Source organism: Panthera uncia (genome assembly GCF_023721935.1).
Source record: "Panthera uncia isolate 11264 chromosome C1 unlocalized genomic scaffold, Puncia_PCG_1.0 HiC_scaffold_3, whole genome shotgun sequence".
NCBI lineage: Eukaryota > Metazoa > Chordata > Mammalia > Carnivora > Felidae > Panthera > Panthera uncia.
This window is the reverse complement of record NW_026057584.1, coordinates 34,641,524-34,666,133: the sequence shown is the minus strand read 5'-3', so window position 1 is coordinate 34,666,133 and position 24,610 is coordinate 34,641,524. Positions and strand designations below refer to the sequence as shown.

The 24,610-nt window shown below is 39.6% G+C and overlaps 1 protein-coding gene across 3 annotated transcripts; it reads left to right on the top strand.

Annotated features, from left to right (window-relative positions):
* Window positions 1–10: 10 nt before the first annotated feature.
* On the top strand, window positions 11–23,829 carry NIF3L1 (NGG1 interacting factor 3 like 1). 3 transcript variants are annotated; one of them, XM_049615895.1, is made up of 7 exons: window positions 15–100; window positions 2,518–3,127; window positions 3,950–4,112; window positions 7,243–7,369; window positions 9,531–9,669; window positions 19,205–19,288; window positions 23,427–23,829. In XM_049615895.1, exons 2-7 carry the CDS (start codon window positions 2,695–2,697, stop codon window positions 23,609–23,611), a joined length of 1,131 nt encoding a protein of 376 aa, XP_049471852.1. In that variant the 5' UTR covers window positions 15–100; window positions 2,518–2,694; the 3' UTR covers window positions 23,612–23,829. The 3 variants fall into 3 exon arrangements, with proteins under 3 accessions (XP_049471854.1, XP_049471852.1, XP_049471853.1); XM_049615896.1 differs by having other exon boundaries at window positions 32–100; window positions 2,757–3,127; XM_049615897.1 differs by lacking the exon at window positions 9,531–9,669 and having other exon boundaries at window positions 11–100; window positions 23,427–23,518.
* Window positions 23,830–24,610: the final 781 nt, after the last annotated feature.

Sequence of the window (24,610 nt, the reverse complement as noted above, 5' to 3'; positions counted from 1 at the left end):
AAATGGGAAGGACCACTTCCGCCCAGCTCCTTTCCCCCGCCCCATCTTGCAATGCCAAGAGTCCCTGCGCAGGACCGGAAGTGGTGCTAGAGGAGAATTGGTGAGTCCTGGGGTATTTATTCCCGCTTGGCCAGGCCCAGGTTAGCGTAAATTGTTAGAGTTGTGAGATTGCGTCTGTGAAAGGAGGCAGAGGAGGAGACAGGGGCAGGAAACTGCCTTGTGGCATAAGAGCATAGGGCACCAGGGGAGCAGGGGTCCTAACTCAGGAGTTTCTGCCAGTGCCTGGTCTCGTCACTGTCCTGGAAAAGGTCTGAAGTGGGACTGAAATGTCAGGTAGATAAAGTAACGTAAGAGGGTGCAGTTCGCAGGCTGTAAAGTGGTCCCTACTAATGTATTTTAAAAACAGTGCTTACTCTAGGCCAGGCATTGTTCCCAGCTGTACGGTTAAATCTTGTGACAACACTATAAGCAGGGCACTTTTATTCTCATTCTAAAGAAGGTGAGACAGCAGAGGTTGAGACATTTGTTACACAGCTGTGGTTCTGGGAGTTCGTTGCGTTTCAGAATGGGTCCTCCAACCCACAATGCTATGCCGCCTCCCATTGTTAATTGTTGCGTCAAGCTTCTCGGTTTTCTAAAAATGGAGGGTGTTCTATGTTATTTACAAGGGTTCTTTCAAATTTAGCAGTAAATAACTCAAAAGTGGTATGGTGGCCCACTAGGGCTTCACTTTCAAGGCCTGCCAGATTTAGAAGAGTCTGGAAAGTGGGGCAGTATCAGAACTTGGAAATTCGAGAGTGGAAGTGGTATAAGGACCTTTAGAAGGTCTTCCGAGACCTTAGGCTCCAGTGGATTTTGTAGGCTCTGCATCATTTCTTTGTTTTTGTTTTTAAGAAAAAGCGTGCGGGGCGAGGGGCAGAGGGAGAGAGAGAATTCCATGCAGGCACCGTGGGGCCTGACACGGGGCTTAATCGCAGGACCCTGGGATCATGACCTGAGTCAAAATCAAGAAGAATTGGGTACTCAACCAACTGAGCCCCCCCCCCCCCCCCCGCCCCGGGCGCCCCATTCAAATCAGATACTGAACAAGTACTCACATCTCTTAGTAAACATTTCTGCTGAAAAAAATAGTTTTTTTTCAACAAATTTGTTAAACATTTTTGTTGAAAGAATTTGTTTTTGAAATTACTGGGTTATGACTAATTTGGTAAAATTTACAATTGGCCATGCTTTTCTTGTTAATTATTGTGCATACAATGAATGCTTTTCTTCAAAAACAGAAATGTTCCTAGAATCTTAATGGAATTAACAGTGTTTTGTATAGGGGCTAGACACTGAAGATGTTTATTAAGAAAAACTTTATTTTTTTTTTTTATTTTTTTATTTTTTTTTTAACGTTTTTTATTTATTTTTGGGACAGAGAGAGACAGAGCATGAACGGGGGAGGGGCAGAGAGAGAGGGAGACACAGAATCGGAAACAGGCTCCAGGCTCCGAGCCATCAGCCCAGAGCCCGACGCGGGGCTCGAACTCACGGACCGCGAGATCGTGACCTGGCCGAAGTCGGACGCTCAACCGACTGCGCCACCCAGGCGCCCCAAGAAAAACTTTATTTGAGGCACCTGGGTGGCTCAATTGGTTAAGTGTCCAACTTCAGCTCAGGTCATGATCTCACAGTTCCTGAGTTCAAGCCCTGCATCAGGCTCTCTGCTGTGAGCACAGATCTGGCTTCAGATTCTTCCTCTCTGTCTCTGCCCCTCCCCTGCTCACACTGTCTCTCTCAAAAATAAATGTTAAAAAAAAGAAAAAAAGCTTTATTTAAGAAGTTAAAGGATGGGGCACCTGGGTGACTCAGCTGGTTAGTGTCTGACTCGATTTCAGCTCAGGTCATGATCTCCCAGTTTGTGAGAGCCCCGAGTTGGGCTCTGTGCTGACAGCATGGGATATTTTCTCTCTCTCTCCCCCACCATTCCTCTCCCCACCCCTCCCCCACTTGCACTCTCTCTGACTCTCTCAAAATAAATAAAAAGTTGAAGGAAACTTGTAAGGAAAGATAGTATTTAGAGTAATGGAAAAGGGATGAGGGTGGTTGAAGCAAGGATGGGGAGAAAAAGAACTTTGTGTTGGGGGCTGAGGAAGTGGGGATGAATGCGTACTATGTACCAGGCTTGTGCTAGGTGATTTACACATCTTAATTGATTTGCTTCTATGGATGGCCTTTGATTTTGGTTATAGTAGCTCCCATTTGGTAAATGAGAAAACAGCCTCAGAGAAGCTAAGTGACTTACCTAAGGTATCATGTGCTGGTAAGTGGCAGAATCAGTATTTGAACCCAGGGATATGTGACTATAGTCACATAGTTCTTTTGCTCATATGCTTTGCTACCTCAAAGGTCCAGGCTTAAAGTGTACATGTGTACCATTTCCTGTGTATTGACTTCAGATACTCAATTTTACCTGATTTCTTCTCTCCCTTTTGTTTTGTTTTGTTTTGTTTTGTTTTGTTTTGTTGTTGTTAGTGTGCAAGCAGGAGAGAGGGGCAGAGAGAGAGACTCTTAAGCAGGCTTCATGCTCAGTGGGGAGCTCAGTGCAGAACTCGATCCCACAACTTTGGGATCGTGACCTGAGCTGAAATCAAGAGTCAGACGCTCAACCGACTGAGCCACCCAAGCATCCCAGTTTTACCTGATTTCTGTATGTTATCTCGTGTACTCCTCACTCCCACAACAATCCGGCTTGTTCATTCCCTGATCTGCAGTTCTTCCCGTTCCTTCATGGATTTGAAGGTTCTCCTTTCCTCCTTGAATGACTTTGCATCCCTCTCACTTGCTGAGAGTTGGGACAATGTTGGATTACTGGTGGAACCAAGCCCACCACACACTGTAAACACACTCTTCCTTACCAATGACTTGACCGAGGAAGTGATGGAGGAGGCGCTGCAAAAGAAGTCAGATCTTATTCTCTCCTACCATCCGCCTATTTTCCGACCTTTGACGCACATAACCTGGAAAACCTGGAAGGAGCGCCTGGTGATTCAGGCTCTGGAAAACAGAGTTGGTATTTACTCTCCTCACACAGCCTATGATGCTGCACCCCAGGGAGTCAATAGCTGGTTGGCTAAAGGGCTTGGTGAGAAGCCTCTTCTTTCATGTTTAATATTTTCCCTACGAATGCTTTGAAATTTTAGAATGTCTTTCTAGTAGAATTTTAACTGCTTTAGATGTGGGTACCATTCTATTTTTATATATTTAAAAATAATGTTGTGAAATCTGGCCATTAAATTGCATTTGAGAAATTAAATTTTCATCCTTAATAAGGAAAGCATAGGAAATCTTTATTGCTGGACTGAGCTTTGTGAGTCCTCACTCACGTGACACAGTGCCTAGCACCCAGAAATTCAAGAAGTGCTTGTTAAATTGAGCTCTGAAATCTCAGATCTCTCCAGGATATTCTTTGTATGTCAGTTAGATAGAAATCAGATTTTCACTGAATGCTTACTCATGCCCAGCACAATGACAGAATTCAGCCTATGTGTTTTAGCTTTATTTTTAGTTAGTTATTTTCATTTACTCATTTGGGGTTGAAACTTTTATGATGACATAATCTGAATTAATGTGGTCAAGTAGGTTATGAGCATTTGCAACCTGAATGATGATTTACCTGAATAAATTTAGTAAGCAGTCACAATTCTATGTATCATCTAAAACTTCATGAGTCCAGTTTTTGTGGTATTTAACAGTCTTCTGGAAAATAATTCTGAAAATAAATTTGATTTTATGTCAATACTAAATCACTAGATTATGGGGACTTTTGGATGTATATGTAAGGGATATATATATGTGTGCATATTATATAAACATCAGTTTCTAAAAGCTTATTTCTTAAAATTTTGTCCATAATAGTTTATCTTTTTAATTAAAAAAAAAAAAAAAAACACAATTTTATTCCTAGGAGTTTGCACCTCCAGGCCCATACATCCTTCCAAAGCTGCCAACTACCCAACGGGGGGAACCCACAGAGTAGAATTCAGTGTTAACTCCACCCAACACCTGGACAAAGTCATTTCTGCAGTGAAAGAAATTGCAAATATTTCTATCACTTCTTTTTCTACTAGGTATGATATATTTTTCTTCTTTTTTGTGTGTACTTATCTGCAAGGATCTTCTTTATAAATTCTATAACTCTAGTATTGTGAACTGAAACAAATTGTTTCCCCCCAGGGTGGGTTTACGAGGCAGTATACTTCTCATTTGCATGTAGGTGCTCCAGAAGAACCATGGGTTTTTTTTTCCTGAAACAATAAAAATGACAAGTAACACTATTTTCTAGGTGGGAGGGACTATACTATGCCTTTTATTTACAACGTTTCTAATTCCCCTGATAATGTTGAAAGGTGGTTTTTACTTTATAGTATATAGATAAACCCTACTGACTCACTGATTACATAGGTTTACTCTTACCAGTTTCAAGCAAATCAGTGATTCTCAAACACTTTAACGGAAGAAGACATTCAGGTGCCTCTTAAAAGGCCAATCATTTATTTAGGGCAGAGATATCAAAATGGTGCCTTTAGTGGATTTTCTTTGAAGCTAATTTATCCGAACATCTTTTGAAGCATGTTAGGAGACAAGTTACACAAAGCTGGAACTTAATAATTGTTTAAAAAAAACAAAGATGAATATAATAACTTTAAGAAGATGGAGATCTGTTCCAGGCTACAACAAAAAGGGACTCTTGTGAGTGGTTTTTAGGTGTAGATACCTTGTAATAAAATTATTGCAAATGCTTTCTAATAGTGTTGAGGGATTTAAAAAACCTCAAGAAAAATTGTTTCCAGGACTTTGTATAGATTCCAGTTATGGATGTCTTTTACCATATTGAAATACTGTGTAAGTACTGAAATTAAAAAGATACACATGAAAATTTCAAACAATGTAAAAGTCCTCCTTGTTCCCTCTACTCAATTCCAGTATCTTCAATTCATGTTACCTTTTCCTTTGTTTTCAGAGAAGTGGGTATCTTTCTAAACACATACAGGAACATGGAGAAATGCAGATTTTTGTGGGTTTTTTTTTTTTATTGTTAATTAAATGGCATGCTGCATTTGCCCCTTTTACTGAACAAGAGGTCTTAGAGATCTTTCTATGTAGGTATAGAAGATCTCTTTAACTGCTATGTAGTGTTTCTTATGGATCTACTGGACTTTCTTTAAGCATTTCTCTTCCTAACTAATGAACTTTTTCCTTTTTTAAAAAGTTTATTTATTTTGAGAGAAACAGAGACAGTGTGAGCTGGGGAGGGGCAAAGAGAAAGGGAGAGAGAGAATCCCAAGGAGGCAGTGCAGAGCCCAATGTGGGGCTCCTAATTCATTAAACCAAGAGATCATGACCTGAGCCGAAATCAAGAGTCAGACACTCGACCGAGTCACCTAGGTGCCTTCCTCCCTTTTTTAAAACTGATGCACATTTAGTTTGGTTTTAGTTTTTCCTTATTATGGGTGATATCTGGGTTTTGTGATTAGATTGGGGTCCAGGCACTTTTTCCTTTTTTCTTGTCAAAGCTCTACAGATGATTCCAGTGTTGACAACTACTCTTCCAGATTCTTTTAAGGTGTCTTTTAGCTCTAGAATTCTATGATTATATTTTTAGAGTTTATGGTTAAATACAAAACTTTTCTGATGCCAATGTTTTTGGAGACACTTCAGGGCATTGCTTCTCAGGGTCATTCAAGACCCCCTACAGAACGTTGGCTTCATCCTAAAGCTATGTAATTAGAATGGGGTTTGCCTGAAAAATCTGTCCAGGAGATTCTTGTTTCAGTGGTTTGAAAAATTAACTTCTTTGGGCCTTAAAAAAATTCAGTTTGAGGGCACCTGGGTGGCTCGGTTGAGTGTCCAACTTTGGCTCAGGTCATGATCTCATGGATTGTGACTTTGAGCCCCACATCGGTCTTACTGCTGTCAGCTTGGAGTCTGCTTTGGATCCTCTATCTCCCTTTCTCTCTGCCCTTGCCCTGAGCGCGTGCGTGCGTGTGTGTGTGCGCGTGCGTGTTTTCTCTCTGTCTCAAAAATAAAAAGCCCTTCATTTGGGAAAAAAATTCGATTTGCTTTGGCAAATCATAGAAGTTCATAGAAGTTCTATTTCACTGGATCTGTAGAAGGGTCCAGTAGCTATCATTTTAAGAAGCTAGCAGATTTCTGATGCATACCTGGGATTAGGAACAATTCTAGAATAGTAGTTTCAAAGTGAGGTCCCTGAACCAGCAATATCAGCATCACCTGGAACTTGTTAGGTAAATTCTAAGACCCCACCTAGATCTACTGAATCTGAAACTGGGGAGGTGGGGTGGAGCTCAACATTCTATTTTAATAAGTCTACAAGGAGATTTGGATGCATGCTGAAGTTTGAAAAATATTTTTATTTATTTATTTAATTTTATTTTTTTAAGTTTACTTATTTTGAGAGAGCGAGAAAGAACACGAGAAGGGGAAGGGCACAGAGAGAGAATCCCAAGCAGGCTCCGCACTGTCAGCACAGAGCCTGACAGGGGTCTGGAACTCACAAACTGAAAGATCATGTCCTGAGCAGAAGTCAAGAATCTTGACACTTAACCGACTGAGCCACCCAGGTGTCCCTTGAGAAATACTATTCTTGGGGCACCTGGGTGGCTCAGTCGGTTGAGCGACTAACTTCGGCTCAGGTCATGATCTCGCAGTTTGTGAGTTTGAGCCCCACGTCGGGCCCTGTGCGGACAGATCAGAGCCTGAAGCCTGCTTCAGATTTTGTGTCTCCCTCTCTCTCTGCCCCTCCCCTGCTCATGCTTTGTCTCTCTCTGTCTCAGAAATAAATAAACATAAAAAAATTAAAAAAAAAAAAGTATTCTTGAAAATGGTTTGGTTTGGGATTGCAACCTAAATTTCATGTAAAATTTTTTTTAAGTTTATTTTGAGAGAGAGTGAGTGCAAGTGGGGGAGGGGCAGAGAGAGAGGGAGAGAGAGAATCCCAAACAGACTCTGACTGTCAGCAAGGATCCTGATGCAGGGCTTGAACCCACAAACTGAGATCATGACCTGAGCTGAAACCAAGTGTCAGAGGCTTAACTGACTGGGTCACCCAGGCGTCCCCTAAATTTCATGTAAATCTAATCTTAATTATAGGAGGTTGTAAAGTGTGGATTGTTTATAATATGTTTTACTTATACTCATCCTAGAACAGCAAGTGATTTTTTTTTTTTTTTTTAATAGGACTGATGATGAAGAACAAACACGGATTAGTCTGAATTGTAGTCAGGAGGCTTTGTTACAGGTGATGGCTTTTCTTTCCCAGAACAGACAATTCTATCAGAAGACTGAAATTCTGTTACTGGAGAAGGTAATAAAAATATATACTGTGCATTTTTGTTTGGCAAATTCATTTGTAAGTTGTTATATCAACACGCTGTTAACTGTTACCTAAAGAAGCACAAGGTAGTGTTGAGGACATAAAATACCCTGGAAAATATACTGTACTGAGAAAGGGAGACATTCCAGGAATGGAAAAGTGTTGGTAGAGGTTTTAGTTCATTCAGGCTGCTATAACAAAATACCCTGGACTGGATAGCTTATGAGCAACAGAAATTTATGTCTCACAATTCTGGAGCCTGGGAATTCCCAAGATCATGGTGCTGACAGATTTGGAGTGGTATCTGGAGAGGGTCCACTTCCTGATTCATCATCGGTACCTTCCCTTTGTGTCCTCACGTAATGGGAAGCACTAAGGATCTCTCTTGGAATCTGTTTTATAAACTAATTCCAGTCATGTGGGCTCCCCTCTCATGACTTAAGTACCCCCTAAGGGCTCCACCTGCTAATACCATCATCTTTGGGGGTTAGGATTTCAACATAGGAATTTGTGCAGGGGCAGACACATTCAGGTTATAGAAGTGTAGTATTGTGTGGTTTTTTTGTGTGTATTTTTTTAAATGTTTATTTTTTTGGGGCGCCTGGGTGGCGCAGTCGGTTAAGCGTCCGACTTCAGCCAGGTCACGATCTCGCGGTCCGTGAGTTCGAGCCCCGCGTTGGGCTCTGGGCTGATGGCTCGGAGCCTGGAGCCTGTTTCCGATTCTGTGTCTCCCTCTCTCTCTGCCCCTCCCCCGTTCATGCTCTGTCTGTCTCTCTCTGTCCCAAAAATAAATAAAAAACGTTGGAAAAAAAAATTAAAAAAAAAAATAAATAAAATAAATGTTTATTTTTTTTTAGAGAGTGACAGAGTGTGAGTGGGAGAGGGGCAGAGACAGAGGGAGACACAGAATCCAAAGCAGGTTCCAGGCACTGAGCTGTCAGCACAGAGCCTGATGTGGGGCTCGAACCCCCCCATGAGATCATGACCTGAGCGGAAGTTGGACGTTTAACCAGCTGAGCCACTTAGGTGCCCCAGTGTGGTAGTTTTTTTTTTTTTAATGTTTTTTTATTGAAGTATGGTTGAAACCCAGTATCATATAGTACTTTTTAGGGTTAGAGACTCGGTTACAGGTTCTATCACTTTTATACCCTCTGCCTGGACCATTCTATTTGCTCCTTTAACTTGACAGCTATTCATATGGTGATTTCTGCATCTTTACTTTCTGGCTCAGAATGCTTTCTTAAGGTAAAAACTTAAAAAAATGAACCCATATTTCCTGGAACTCTCTGTTCCACTTAATGGATCCCACATATAATTTAGTATATACAAATATTGACCTTATTCCCACATCTCCCCTTCCCTTTGAATATTACTTTTTTCTATTTCATTGGTGGCATCATCTTCTGCCTGATTTTCTAAGTTTACAGAGCTCTCCCTTGCCTCTCATAAATCCATGCCTGCTGATTCTGTCCCCAAATCTATAGAATGTTTCTCTTCTCTATGTCACCACAGTAGTTGAAAAGTTGTGCTTTGTCACCACAGTAGTTGAAACTCTCCTATCCCAGGTGACAAAAGAAGAGTAGTCTCCCTAGTGGGCACCAGAAGGGCGACAGTCCATGCTTTTTCTCATAGTGTACTGGCCATGGCCTCTGTCTCCATCCCTTGCTCTGCACATCAGCTGTAGCATCTGCTCTTGGAACCGCTCTGAGCTCGTACCTTTCCACATCTCACCCTATCCCTTTCCTACCACACTATACTTGACATCACCCCCTTTATTATTATTATACATTTTTTTTTACTTTTTTCTGGTCTGGGAGGCCTACGTTTTTGCAAAACCTTTGGTTCCACTTCCTCCAAGTATCCCCACCCCAAGTCCCAGCTCATTTATTTTGTCATTTCTTTGTGCTCCCATAAAATGGTTCCTGTCTTGTATTTAAACACTTTTATTGTGATTAGTTATCTAAACATTTGCCTCTCAGGAGACTGAGCTCCTAGAAGTCAGAGAATGTTTTTGTCAGGCTTGCATCCTTGAACTTCAACCGGGACCTGGCTGTAGTAAGCTCACAGTGTGCATGTTTTATTGATCTCGGTATTTGCTGTATGTTTTCTAGGACTGAGATGGACAGTTTTTCTAACTTGTGTTTCTCTTCAGCCTCCACTTCCACAAACTGGGATGGGACGGTTGTGCACACTGGATGAGCCTGCTTCCTTGGCAACCATGATTGAGCGAATCAAAAGGCACCTTAAACTAGCTCATGTTCGCCTTGCTCTTGGGGTAGGAAGGACCTTAGGTAAATATGACCCATTTATTTGTGCCGTGTACCTACTAATAATGTAGTATTACATAGTATTTGGGCAAAAGTTGATGGTTTGGGTTGTAGTAATGTGACAGGAAACATGTTAGTTCACAGGGGGCTGACTGATTTATTTTATCAATCCAGGTGGGCTAGGTTATGCTGTGGTGTACATCTCATTTGGCTCAAGCAAGATTTGTCTCATTCCTACTCCATGTTCATTTCAAGTCAGCAGAAGAAGTCTACTCATCGTACACTGATTGCTGTTGCAGAGGGGGAGTTTTGGATGGTCTTGGACCATCAGTTAAACATTAACCCAGAAATGATACATTATCTGTTCAAATCATTGTCTAGAATGAATCACATTTTGAGCACAAGTCAGGGCATGAAGCACAGTCCTACCATGGGCCAGGAAGGGCGCCGGAAGTTTTTATTATTCCAATTACAATGCAAGTATTCTATTTTATAATACTGATGGCATTTTACAGCAAGATGCCAAGTGATCCACTGCAGTTTCCGAGTCTTGTAGTCTTGATTTTTGGCTTTTAAATACTGCAGTAAGCATAGGGGTGCATATATCTTTTCAAGTTAGTGTTTTTATTTTCTGTGTATAAATATCCAGTAGTGGGATTACTGGGTCATATGTATTCCTATTTTTAATTTTTTGAGGAACCTCCATACTGTTTTCCACGGTGGTTGCACTTAGTAATGTTCCCACTAGCAGTGCATGAGGGTTCCTTTTTCTCCACATCCTTGCCAACACTTGGTATTTCTTGTCTTTTTGTTTTCAGCCAGTCTGAGAAGTGTGGGTGATCTCTCATTGTGGTTTTGGTATGCATTTCCCTGATGATTAGCGATGTTGAGCATCTCTTCATGTGTCTTTTGGCCATCTGTATGTCTTTGGAAAAATGTCTTTTCAGGTCTTCTGCCCATTTTTAAATTGGATTATTTGTTTTTTTATAGTGTTGAGTTGTAGAAGTTCTTTATATATTTTGGATGTAAGCCTGTCATTGGATATATCATTGCAAATATCTTTTCCCATTGAGCAAATTGCCTTCTCATTTTGTTGATGGTTTCCTTTGCTGTTCAAAAGCTTTTTATTGTGGTGTAGTCCCAATAGTTTATTTTTGCTTTTGTGTACCTTCCCTGAGGAGACCTATCTAGAAAAGTATTTCTAAGCCGGTGTCAGAGAAATTACTGCTTATGTGTTCTTGTAGGAGTTTTATGGTTTCAGGGCTCACATTTAGGTTTTTAAACTGTCTTGGGTTTATTTTTGTGTATGGTATAAGAAAGCTGTCCATTTTCATTTTTTTGAATGTAGCTGTCCACTTTACCCAACACCATTTGTTTTTTTGTTTGTTTTTTCTATTGATAACCAACTTTATTGTTTTTCTTTAATTAATTTATTTATTTTTAAAATATAATTTATTGTCAAGTTAGCTAACATACAGTGTATACAGTGTGCTCTTGGCTTCGGGAGTAGATTCCCATGATTCATTCCGTACATACAACACTAGTGCTCATCCCAATAAGTGCCCTCCTCAATGCCCGTCACCCATTTTCCCCTCTCCCCATCAACCCTCAGTATGTTCTCTATTTAAGTGTCTCTTATGGTTTGCCTCCCTCTCTGTTTGAAACTATTTTTCCCCCTGCCCTTTCCCCATGGTCTTCTGTTAAGTTTCTCAAATTCCACATATGAGGGAAAACATATGTATCTGTCTTTCTCTGACTGACTTATTGCACTTAGCATAATACCCTCCAGTTCCGTCCATGTTGTTGCAAATGACAAGATTTCATTCTTTCTCATTGCCAAGTAGTCATTCCATTGTGTATATAAAACACATCTTCTTTATCTTTTCATCACTTGATGGACATTTGGGCTCTTTCCATAATTTGGCTATTGTTGATAGCGCTGCTGTAAACGTTGGGGTACATATGCCCCTGTGATTCAGCAGTCCTATATCCTTTGGATAAATTCCTAGTGGTGCTATTGCTGGGTTGTAGGGTAATTCTATTTTTAATTTTTTGAGGAACCTCTGCACTGTTTTCCAGAGTGTGGCTGTACCAGTTTACATTCCCACCAACAGCGTGAGAGGGTTCCCGTTTCTCCATATCCTCGCCAACATCTGTTGTTTCCTGCGTTAATTTTAGCCACTCTGACTGGTGTGAGGTGGTATCTCAGTGTGGTTTTGATTTGTATTTCCCTGATGATGAATGATGTTGAACATCTTTTCATGTGTCTGTTGGCCATCTGGATATCTTCTTTGGAAAAGTGTCTGTTCATGTCTTCTGCCCGTTTCTTCGCTGGATTATTTGTTTTTTGGGTGTTGAGTTTGGCAAGTTCTTTATAGATTTTGGATACTGACCCTTTATTTGATATGTTATTTTCAAATATCTTCTCTCATTCTGTTGGTTGCCTTTTAGTTTTGTTGATTGTTTCCTTCACTGTGTAGAAGCTTTTTATCTTGATGAGGTCCTAATTGTTCATTTTTGCTTTTATTTCCCTTGCCTTCGGAGACATACCAAGTAAGAAGTTACTGGGACTGAAGTCAAAGAGGTTGTTGCCTGTTTTCTTCTCTAGGGTTTTGATGGTATCCTGTCTCATATTTAGGTCTTTTGTCCATTTGAGTTTATTTTTGTGTATCATGTAAGAAAGTGGTCCAGTTTCATTCTTCTGCATGTTGCTGTCCAGTTCTCCCATCACCATTTTCTAAAGAGACTGTCTTTTCCACAGGATACTCTTTCCTGCTTTGTCAAAGATTAGTTGGCCATATGTGGGTCCAATTCTGGGTTCTCTATTCTATTCCATTGGTCTGTGTGTCTGTTTTTGTGCCAATACCAGACTGTCTTGATCATTACAGCTTTGTACTAGAGGCTAAAGTCTGTGATGGTGATGCCTCCTGCTTTGGTTTTCTTCTTCAACATTACTTTGGCTATTCGGGTCTTTTGTGGTTCCATACAAATTTTAGGATTGTTCCAACACCATATGTTGAAGAGACTTTTTCCCATTGGATATTCTTGCCTCCTTTGTTGAAGATTAACTGACCATATATAAATGGGGGTATATTTCTCAGCTGTTTCATTGATCTATGTGTCTATTTTTATGCCAGCACAATACTTTTTTGATTATTAAACCTTTGTAGTATATCTTATTTTTAACGTATGTTTATTTTGAGAGAGAGAGACAGAGAATGAGCAGGGGAGAGGGGCAGAGGGAGAAAGAGAATCCCAAGCAGGCTCTGCGCTGTTGGCACAGAGTTTGATGTGAGGCTCAATCCCATGAACTGTGTAATCATGACCTGAGCCGAAATCAAGAGTTGGACCCTTAACCAGCTGAGCCACCCGGGTGTCCCTGTAGTATATCTTGAAATTGGGTAGTATGATGATGCCTCCTGCTTTGTTCTTTCTCAAGATTGCTTTCAATGTCTTTTGTGCTGCCATACAAATTTTAGTATTATTTGTTCCAGTTCTGTGAAAACTACTGTTAGTATTTTGATAGGGATTGCACTGAATCTGTAGATTGCTTCAGTAGTATGGACATTTTCACAATATTCATCACATCCATGATAGTGGAATATCTTTGCATTTCTTTATGTTACCTTCAATTTCTTCCATCAGTGTTTTATAGTTTTCAGAGTATAGGACATTGACCTCATTGGTTAAGTTTATTCCTATTTTATTCTTTTTGGTGCAGTTATAAATGGAGTTGTTTTCTTAATTTCTCTTTCTGCTATTTCATTATTAGTGTATAGAAATGCAACAGATTCCTGTGTATTAATTGGTATTTTGCAACATTATTGAATTCATTTATTATTACTTTTGGTGGAGTCTTGGGGTTTTCTGGTGTATACTATTATGTTGTCTGCAAATAGTGAGAGTTTCACTTCTTCCTTAACAATTTGGATGCCTTTTATTCTTGTCTGATTGCTATGACTAGGACTTCCAGTGGCAAGAGTGGGCATCCTTGTCTTGTTCCTGATCTTAGAAGATAAGCTCTGTTTTTCACCACTGAGTATGATGTTAGCTCTGGGCTTTTCATATATACCCTTTATATATTGAGGTATGTTTCCTTTAAACCCACTTTGAGGTTTTTATCATGAACAGATGTTGAATTTTATCCTGTTCTGCCCCTATTGAGATGGTCATATGATTTTTATCCTTTGCTTTGTTAATGTGTTTTACATTGATATTCTGAATATTGAAGCATCATCCTTGCGTCCTTGGAATTAATTCAGTTTGGTTGTGGTGGATGTATTGGTGAATGTGGTTTGCTAGTATTTTGTTGAGGATTTTTGCATCTATATTCACCAGGGATATTGGCCTGTAGGTTGGGAGTGTCTTTGTCTCGTTTTGGTATCAGGGTAATGTTGACCTTGTAGAATGTATTTGAAGCTTTCCTTTCTCTTCTATTTTTTGGAATAGTTGAAGGAGAATACCTATCAAATCTTCCTTGTTTGGTAAATTCATCTATATATCTAGACTTGTATTTGTTGCGAGTTTTTTGATTACCCATTAAATTTCATTGAATTGGTCTGTTCAGATTTTATTTGTTTTTACTTTAGAGAGAGAGTGTGTGCATCAGTGGGGAGAGGGGCAGAGGAAGGGAGAGAATCTTAAGCAGGTTCCACTCTCAGTCCATCATGGGACTTGATCCTACATCCCTGGGATCATGACCTGAGCTGAAATCAAGAAGCAGACACTCAACCAACTGAGCCACACCGGTGCCCCAGTCTGTTTAGATTTTCTATTAATCCCTGATTCAATTTTGGAAGATTGTGTTTTTCCAAGAGTTTATCTATTTCTTCTAGGTTGTTCAGTTTGTTGGCATATAATTTTTCATAGTAGTCTCTTTGGATTTCTGTTTTGTCAGTTGTTACTTCATTCATTTCTGATTTTTTTAAATTTGGGTCCTCTATTTTTCTTGATAAGTCTGGCTAAAGGTTTATCAATTTTTGTTTATCTATTCAAAGAAACAGCTCTTGGTTTCCTTGATCTTTTCTATTGTTTTTTTTATTTTAGTCTGTATTTCATTTATTTCTGTCCTGATCTTTTATTTCCTTCCACTAACCTTGGGTTTTGTTGTTCTCATTCTGTTAGATATAAGGTTAGATTGTTCAGATATTTCTTGTTTCTTGAGGTAGGCCTGTATCACTGTAAATTTTCCTTTCACTGCTTTTGCTGTGTCCCAAAGATTTTGGACCATCGTGTTTTCATTTTCATTTGTCTCTGTATTTTTTGATTTCTTTGTTGACACATTGGTTGTTGTTTTTTTTTTTGTTTTTTTTTTTCAACGTTTTTTATTTATTTTTGGGACAGAGAGAGACAGAGCATGAACGGGGGAGGGGCAGAGAGAGAGGGAGACACAGAATCGGAAACAGGCTCCAGGCTCCGAGCCATCAGCCCAGAGCCTGATGCGGGGCTCGAACTCACGGACCGCGAGATCGTGACCTGGCTGAAGTCGGACGCTTAACCGACTGCGCCACCCAGGCGCCCTGACACATTGGTTGTTTAGCTCCCACATGGTTGTGGTTTTTTTCCAGTTTTTTTCTTGTGATTGATTTCTAGTTTCCTACCATTGTGGTTGGAAAAGATGCATGATATGATTTTAGTCTTCATAAATTTATTGAGACTTATTTTTTTTTAATTCTTTTTAAATGTTTTATTTATTTTTGAGAGAGACAGAGACAGAATGCAAGTGGGTTAGGGGCAGAGAGAGAGACACACACACAGAATCCAGAGCAGGCTCCAGGCTCCAAGCTGTCAGCCCGATGCGGGGCTTGAACTCACACGCCGTGAGATCATGACCCGAGCCGAAGTTGGACACTCAACAGACTGAGCCACCCCGGCGCCCCAATTGAGACTTCTTTTTTGGCCTAACATGTTTTATCCTGGAGAATCTTCCATGTACGTTTGAAAAGAAGGTATATTCTGTTGTTTTGGGATGGAATGTTCTGTATATATCTGCTAACACTAATGTGTTGTCCAAAGACACTGTTTCTTTATGGATTTTCTGCCTGGATGATTTATCCATCAATATAAGTAGGTGTTAAAGTCTCCTACTGTTACGATAGTATGGTCAAACTTTCTCTTTATATCTGTTAATAGTTGTTTTATGTATTTAGGTGCTCCAATGTTGGGTGCAGAGATATTTATAATTGTTATATCCTTTTTTGCATTGATTCCTTTACCATTATGTAATGCCTTCTTTCTCTCTTGTTACATCTTTGTTTTAAAGTCTATTTTGTATTGCTACCTTTGTTTTGTTTTGTTTTGTTTTGCTTCCATTTGCATGGAATCTTCTTCCATCCCTTTTCCTTCAGTTTGTATGTATCTTTAGGTCTGAAGTGATAAAATACAGACCCTTCTATATGCTGCCTACAGGAGACTCACTTCACCCTATATTTTTTGATTGTTGCATTTACACCATTTACATTTAAAGTAATTACTGATAGGTATGTGCTTATTTTTATTTTGTTAATTGTTTTCTGGTTATTTATGTAGTTCTTTTCTGTTCCTTTTTTCTTCTCTTGTTCCCTTTCGTTGTCACTGGTAATTTTCTTTAGTGTTATGCTTGGCTTGCTTTCTTTTCAGTTTTTGTGGATCTGTTACAGATTTTTGTGTTTGTGGTTACCAGAAAGTTTCTCTATAGGACCCTAAATATATAGCCATCTATAATTGATGGTTACTTAAGTTCGAACACCTTTTTTTTTTTTAATGTTTGTTTATTTTTGAGAGAGAGAGCGCGCACATGCAGTGGAGGGGCCAAGAGAGAGGGAGACAGTGCATCTGAAGCGGGCTCTGTGCTGACAGCAGAGACCCTGATGTGGGGCTTGAACTCACAAACCATGAGACCATGACCTGGGCTGAAGTCAGATGCTCAACTGACTGAGCTGCCCAGGCACCCCAAGTTGGAACACCTTTTAAAAGGACTTGTTTTTTATTCCTGCATGTTGTGTGTGGCATCATATTTTACATCTTTTTCTTCATAACTATTTCCTAATTATGGCTTTTTCTTTTCTCCTTAAAAGAAGTTCTTTAGCATTTGTTGTAAGTCTGGTGTAGTGGTGATGAACTCCTTTAACTTTTGCTTGTCTGGGAAACTCATTTTATCTCTCCTTCAAATCTGAATGATAATCTGGCTAGGTAGATTATTCTTTTTTTTTTTTTTTTTTTTGAGAGAGACAGAGCACATGAGCAGGGGAGGGGCAGAGAGAGGGAGACAGAATCTCAATCGGCTCCGCAGTGTCAGCATGGAGCCTAATGTGGGGCTTGAACCCATGAAACCATGAGATCATGACTTGAGCTGAAGTCAAGAGCTGGATGCTTAGCCAACTGAGCCACCCAGGTACCCCCTGGGTAGATTATTCTTGATGGTGGGTTTTTTTCCTTTTAGCATTTTGAATATATCATGATACATTCCCTTTTGGCCTGCAAACTTTCTGCTGAAAATCAGCTGATAGCCTTCCAGAGTTTTCCATATAAATAACTTTTTGCTTCTCAGTTACTTCTTTTAAAATTCTCTTTATCTTTAGTCTTGGACATTTCAGTTATTATGTGTCATGGTGTGGATCTCCTTGGGTGTGTCTTGTTTGGACTCTCTGTGTTTCCTTCTCCAGGTCAGGGAAGTTTTCAGCTATTCTTTCTTTTTTTCTTAAATTTATTTTTATTTTTTATTAAAATTTTTTTTAATGTTTATATTTGAGAGAGAGCAAGCATGAGTGGGAGAGAGGCAGAGAGAGGGAGGGAGGGAGGGAGGGAGACAGGATCTAAAGTTGACTCTGTGCTGTCAGTGCAAAGCCAACATGGGGCTCGAACTCACAAACTGTGAGATCATGATCTGGGCTGACATTGGACGCTCAACTGACTGAGCCACCCAGGCTTCCCAACTGTTATTTCTTCAAATAAATTGTCTGCCTTTTTCTTTATTCTCCTTCTGAGACCGATACATGCTATGATTGTTCACTTGATGTTGAAGAGATCCCTTAACCTATCCTCATTAAAATTTTTTTTTTTTTTCTGTTCAGGTTGGCTGTGTTCCATTATCAGTTTTTCAGATCACTGATCTGTTCTTCTGCATTTGTTAATTCCCTCTAATGTATTTTTCATTGCAGTTATATTCTCCATTTCTGGTAGGGTTTTTTTTAATGTTTTGTTTATTTTTGAGAGAGCACAAGTGGGGGATGGGCAGAGAGAGAGGGACACAGAGGATCTGAAGCAGGCTCTGCACTGAGAGCAGTGAGCCCATTGTGGGGCTTGAACTCACAAACCGCGAGATCATGACCTGAACCAAAGTTGATGCTCAGCCAACTGAGCTACCCAGGTGCCCTGATAGGTTTTTTTTAAAAAAATATTTTCTGTCTCTATGTTGAAGTTCTCACTGAGTTCTTCCACTCTTCTCTCCAGTCTGGTGAGCATCTTTATGACCATTACCTTAAACTCTTTACCTGGAGTATTACTTCTCCCTGTTTCATTTAGTTCTTTCTCTGAAGTTTCATTTTATTCTTTCATGTGGAACATATTCCTCTGTCTTCTCATTTTGCTTGACTTTCTGTGTTCACTTCTATGAATTATGCAGAATAGCTGCTTCTCCCCAACTTGAAGGAATGGTCTTATGTATGGTCATCCCTGAGTAGACTGTGTGCCTGCTGACTTTGGTTGGCTGGAATGGTGTTGGGCATGGGCAGACTCCCAGGGCACTCAGTGCTGGAGCTGCCCTGGTGGGATGGTTGGAGCTAAAGTGGGCATGGACTGGGGTGGTCCTAAGGCTCTCAGAGAATGCCTTGGCAGGATAACTGAAGCTGAAGTGGATGTAAGCCAAGTGTTCCAGGGTGCTCTGTGCGCTCTGTGGAGCTGAGGTGAGGCATGGACTGGTGGGGGGGAACCTGAGTGCTTTGCACAGGGGGCACCCTGGCAGCACAGCTGTACCTGAAATAGGTATAGGCCAGGGGGTCCCAGAGCTCTCCATGCAGAGGGCACCCTCAGCCTCTCTCTTAAAATACCACTGATGGAATGACCAGTAATGAAGTGTCCATTCTAGAAGCCTTAAGTGCTAAATACTTGTTGGATTTGGGCTTCAAAGTTTCTGTTATTTTACTCTACAGCAACTCCTTAGAGGTTGTTCTTTTGAGTTAAATATGATATTTAAAAATACATGTCAAATGAGTTTGTAGCATTCCTATAACTAGCCCTTTTAGTCCCTCACCTGAGAAGGAGCTGGTACCTGCCTATCTCTCACTGTTGCCTGGAAAACCAGGATGGTCACTTTACCAGCCTTATGTGGGCTTGTGCACAGCTATGTCTGTTTTAAGGAATTAATAGCCCTGCATTGGGTTATTTTTGCAATACCAAAGAATCATCTGTCTATATGAAGATGTGTTTTATTATTTTTTTAAATTCAGTAAGCAAAGTTCATTTACTGGTAATGAGACCAGGAGTAAAGTCTGCATTATGTGAAAGATTATTGATACAAATTATAATATTAAAATGAAGGGGAATTATAATGTGTTGGTCTCTTGTTTCCTTTATTTTGAAGAGTCTCCAGTCAGAGTCGTGGCCCTGTGTGCTGGTTCTGGGAGCACCGTGCTGCAGGGGGTAGAGGCCGACCTTTACCTCACAGGTACAATAGCCTCTGGGTCTCCTTTTCTTTTTTGTGTATATCATTCCCAGCTTTATTTTTTATAAGAAAAAAAAAAACAACAGGTTTTTAAGCCAGCACCTGGCATATAGATGGATCTAATACCTGTTGTTAGAACCTGAACTAAATAGGAACTGCACTGAAATTGGAGATAGACCATATTCTTTAATTTTTTTTATTATTTTTTTTTTACTAGTAAATTTAGACCATATTCTTTTAGAGGGAAAAAAAAGTCATTAAACAATTTACTGTTAGATTATCTTAAAAACTTGTGTTCAGTATTTATTTAACCTGTGTTCTTCCTAAACATTCTCATAGATTTCATGTCTGTTAACGGGACACTGTCTACCTTTCCACCTTAGCTAAAGCCACTAAAGCCAATCATTAGTTCCTATCAGTTCTAGCTCCAGAATCTTTTTTTTAAGGTTTATTTATTTTTGAACCCATGAACCATGAGATAATGACCTGAGCCGAAATCAAGAGTTGGATGCTCAACCAATTAGGCCACACAGGCACCCCATCCAGAATCTTTATAGAGCCTTTCCTCTTATCTCTATTCAGGCATCATCTTCTACGTGAAATACTTAAATCTAATCTTAAGTCTTCCACATACAACCCTCAAGTAAACTTTTTTTTCAAAAGTACAAATTTGATGGTATATAGTATTATCCTAGCTAAAAAGTCTTTAGTGGTTTCCTTCACGTGTCCTGGTCAGGCCTGAACATTCATCCTCTTTCATGCAGCCTTCTGCTGTTTTCTCTGGCTAGAATGCCTTCCTTGCCCATTTCTTTATACTTGTAGTGATAAGCTCAAGATACCTCCTCTGAGAAGCTTTTTCTGGAACTGTCTGGCTCCTGCCCTGATGGTCATGCCTTCCTCTCCAATTACTATTGCTTTATCCTTTTTTTTTTTTTTTTAATTCTTCATTTTTTAATTTTAGAGCGAGAATGAGCAGGGGAGAGGGGCAGAGGGGCAAAGGGGGAGAGAGAGAGAGAATATCTTAAGCAGGCTTCACAGTCAGCACAGAGCCTGACGTGGGGCTCATTTCCAAGACCCTGGGATCCTGATCTGAGCTGAAATCAAGAGTCGGACACTCAGCTGCCTGAGCCACCCAGGTGCCCCTCCTGTTGCTTTCTCCTTAACCTCCAGTATGCATTTCTATCAGATGGTAATTGTTCAGCTTTATACTCTGTCCTTGAGGGTAACATCTAATAGGTACAAGGCCCATCATTCAGAAGATTTGGAGGCACTTTGTACACTAATGGTTGTATTTTGCTACATTTGCATATTCTGTGTTACATACATATTCTGTGTGTGTATGTGTATAAATATATATCTATGGGTGTGCATATAAATATATTTCTATTTATGTGTTTCCCTCGAAACCATTTTGTAATAAATTTCATACATGACCTTTTATCCCAGAAGCATCAGCATATATCTCCTAAGAACTAAGGACATTTTCTTTTCTTTTTTTTTTATTTTATTATTATTATTTTTTTAATGTTTATTTATTTTTGAGACAGAGAGGGACAGAGCATGAACGGGGGAGGGTCAGAGAGAGGGAGACACAGAATCCAAAACAGGCTCCAGGCTCTGAGCTGTCAGCACAGAGCCCGACGCGGGGCTCGAACTCACGGACCGCGAGATTGTGACCTGAGCTGAAGTCGGACGCTTAACCGACTGAGCCACCCAGGCGCCCCCCCTTTTTTTTTTGTTTTTAACGTTAGGACATTTTCTTTTATGACCAATGATCAAATACAGGAATTTAGGATTGTTAAGACACTTACTTAATATGTAGTCTATATTTAAATTTTGCCAAATGATTAGAATTGCATTTCTTTTTCTGATTGATACCTAATCTGTGAGCACACATTGCATCTAGAAGAGTTTCTCGGCTCTGTCCAGAGCATTGACATTTTTGAAGAGTATAGGCCATTTGTTTTGCGGTATATCTCTAAATTTGGGGGATGTGATTATTTCCTTATGACGACTTTCTTAAAACTAGTTCTTTTTTTTTTAAACGGCTTGAAAGAGACTTTTAAAATGTTTTTGTTTTTATTCTTTGTTTTTAGAGAGTGCACAAGTGGGAGAGAGGGGCAGAGGAAGAGAAAGAGAATCTTAAGCAGGCTCTATACTTTGCATGTTGCCTGATGTGGGACTCCATCCCATGACCCTGGGATCATGACCTGAGCCAAAATCAAGAGACACTCAACTCACTGAGCCACCCAGGCACCCCTAGTTTTCTTTGTTTACACTTCTAAGCAATATGTGCATAAGATAAATTCATGCAGTTCAAAATTGTTAAAATAGCCTTCCTATCTGTTTACTTGGGGAAATAGAAAGTATCTTCTTATCTGGCTGACCTTAGATGTCTATGATCTGTGAGGTGTCGCTTTGAGTATAACTTTAGGGATGAAAAGCACCAGGTCAAAGGCGCATATAGGCCCTCTCCTGATGTTCATCACCCTTACTCTGAGTGTAACATGGTAGTATCAGGGTGTTAAGGGTAGTATCCTAGAAAGACCAGCAGATTTGCTCCTTGTAAATATAAATTCTCATTTGCTTCTTTCCCACAGCTACCCTCCTAAGCTAGGCTTTTCTTCCCTTTGCCTTCAGCTAGTACAGAGTCTTTGCAGATCCCCCTGTCCGCGCCCTGCCTTTCATGCCTTCTCCTCACAGCATTTATAATTGTCCAGGTCACCAGACTTGTCTCTCCTGAAGCATGGCTTCTAACTGGGCCCCTTAGTGTCTTTCTTCTTTTTACTTTCCTATTTACCTTTACTATTACCTTTACTATTTACTATTATCTTTACTATTACAGATTAAGATATTTTAAAAGATTATTGAATAAAAAAATATCCCATATATGAAATTGACATGTATTGGGGAGCAGGAAAGTGTGGAGGATTAAACCTTTCCCTAAGAACCTTTTTCCCTTATTTTTTGATGTTTTCAGGGCTCTAAACATATTTCAAAATTAGACTTGTTATGAACAAGCTAAATTGTGTATTTTTGCTGTAAAATCAGAAGTCCTCAAATTCACAAATAGTGTTTTTAAAAAATTCAAGACACTTGAGGGGGCACCTGGGTGGCTCAGTGAGTTGAACATCTGGCTCTTGATTTTGCCTCAGTCATGATCCCAGGGTCATGGGATCAAGCCCTGTTGGACTCTGCAATGAGCATGGAGCCTGCTTGGGATCCCCTATCCTGCCCCTCCCTTGCGTACACACACACACACTCTCTAAAATAGGAAAAAGCAACTATTGGGGCACCTGGGTGGCTCAGTCAGTTAAACATCTTGGCTATTAATTTCGGCTCAGGTCAAGATCTCATGAACAGCGAGATTGTACTGTTGGGGCTCTGCGCTGACAGCACAGAGCCTGCTTGAGATTCTCTCTGCACCACCCATGCATGTGCTTGTGCTCCTTCTCTAAATAAACATTACAAAAAATACAGAACACTGGAGTTTTTTTAAACCTTTTTACAAAAGAGGAGCTTCTCTTCTACCAGTAACTTCAGAATTTCTAGGAATTTTGCCTAAGTTAAAAGAAAATAAATACCCTGTATGTATGTATGTATGTATGTATGTATGTATGTATGTATTTACCTTGTCTTTAATTTAGAAGTAACCTTAAGCTGGTTTTATCCTTATTAGAGTAGAGCCGATACTGAAGATTTTGGTGTTCACAAAGCAAAGAAGTGTTTGGGAACTATACCTAGGATTTTCTGGAGATATTTTGTTATTTGATATTGATATAGATGAGAAATTTTCTGAAAGCCCCAGTTGACTTAGCAGTACTCGTTTATCTTCTTATGGAAACATTTTGAATGGGTGTTCTTGTAGATCTGGTTCTGGTGGTATTAGATACTATTGCATACGGGAGTTTAGATTCTTGTCTCGAGTCTGCCAAGGAGAAAGAATTTGGAATTCTCATTGGGATGATCTGTCTCTTTCTAAATGGGAAGACACCTAATAAACCTGTACATTGCTTTCTAGATTTATGTGTAAAGTTCTGCTTTTTACACGATGAAGACTTGGTGTTTCTGCAGTTATGGTTCAGCATTCCACAGACTCTGTGTCTAATATTTAAGTATTTGCTCTTTCCTTTGTTGGCAGGTGAGATGTCCCATCATGATGTTCTGGATGCTGCATCCCAAGGAATAAATGTCATCCTCTGTGAACACAGCAACACTGAACGAGGTTTTCTTTCTGATCTTCGAGATATGCTGGGTGCTCACTTGGAAAATAAGATTAATATTATCCTGTCAGAAAGAGACAGGGACCCTCTTCATGTGATTTAAAGCATACAGGGACAACAAGATGACAGAGTCTACAAATTGATTTGCTCCCAACTTGAATGCGTAACAGGAATCAGCAGACTTAGTATCCATCTGGAAGAATGTCATAGAATGTACACTATTTCTGGTTTGTAAATCTGCTTCACCAAATAGTCTGTAGCTTGTATGGTAAAAACCATAATGTATTAAACACTTAACAATTAAACGTATTAAACAAACTACTATTAACAAATATTTATTATAAGATGAATTAAGATTATGATACAATGTGAAGTACATATTTATCAACTCCAGGAAGATTACTTAACATTCTTGGTAAGTACCTTCTTCTTAGCTTAATTATAGATGACATCTGTCATTTGAGATCTCTCTGCTCTTGGTTCGTTTAAAAAACTTGAGATTAGAATACTGATTTCTAGGTAGCAGCCTCTAGGGGGTGATAAGGTATGTCTGTATGTTCCTGTTCATAGATCACTAATGTCTCACATAAATTTCAGAATCAGGATGAGGTTTTGTTTTTGTGTTTTTTTTCTTAATATACATGACCATTATTCATAACTATTGTTTTATTGCTTTTGGGTAACTTACCTGTAATTTTATTAGTAATACATAAAAGATGGTTAGCTTTCAAAATACCAGTTATCATACAGTATTAATTTTGTGCTAGGCCCTCTCAAGTATGTTATAAACAGTTTCAATCCCTATAAATAAGAATACAGGTATTATTATTATTTCCATTTTATAGATGAGTGAACTGAAACAGAGGTTAAGGAGTTTGTCCAAAGCCACGTAGATAGGGAGTGAAGGAGTTAGGACACAAAATGTGGTAGCCTTGCTTCACAGTCTGTGTTCTTTACTTCTTAACACTGACGGTAAAACTGATATAGGAGTTATATAAGGAATTCTGAAGGAAAAGAAATCCATTTTCACTGGGATTTTCTCTGGCTGGTATGGGAGGTTTTTCATTTGAATACTTATATTTCCAGTTTCTCTGCTGAGCTT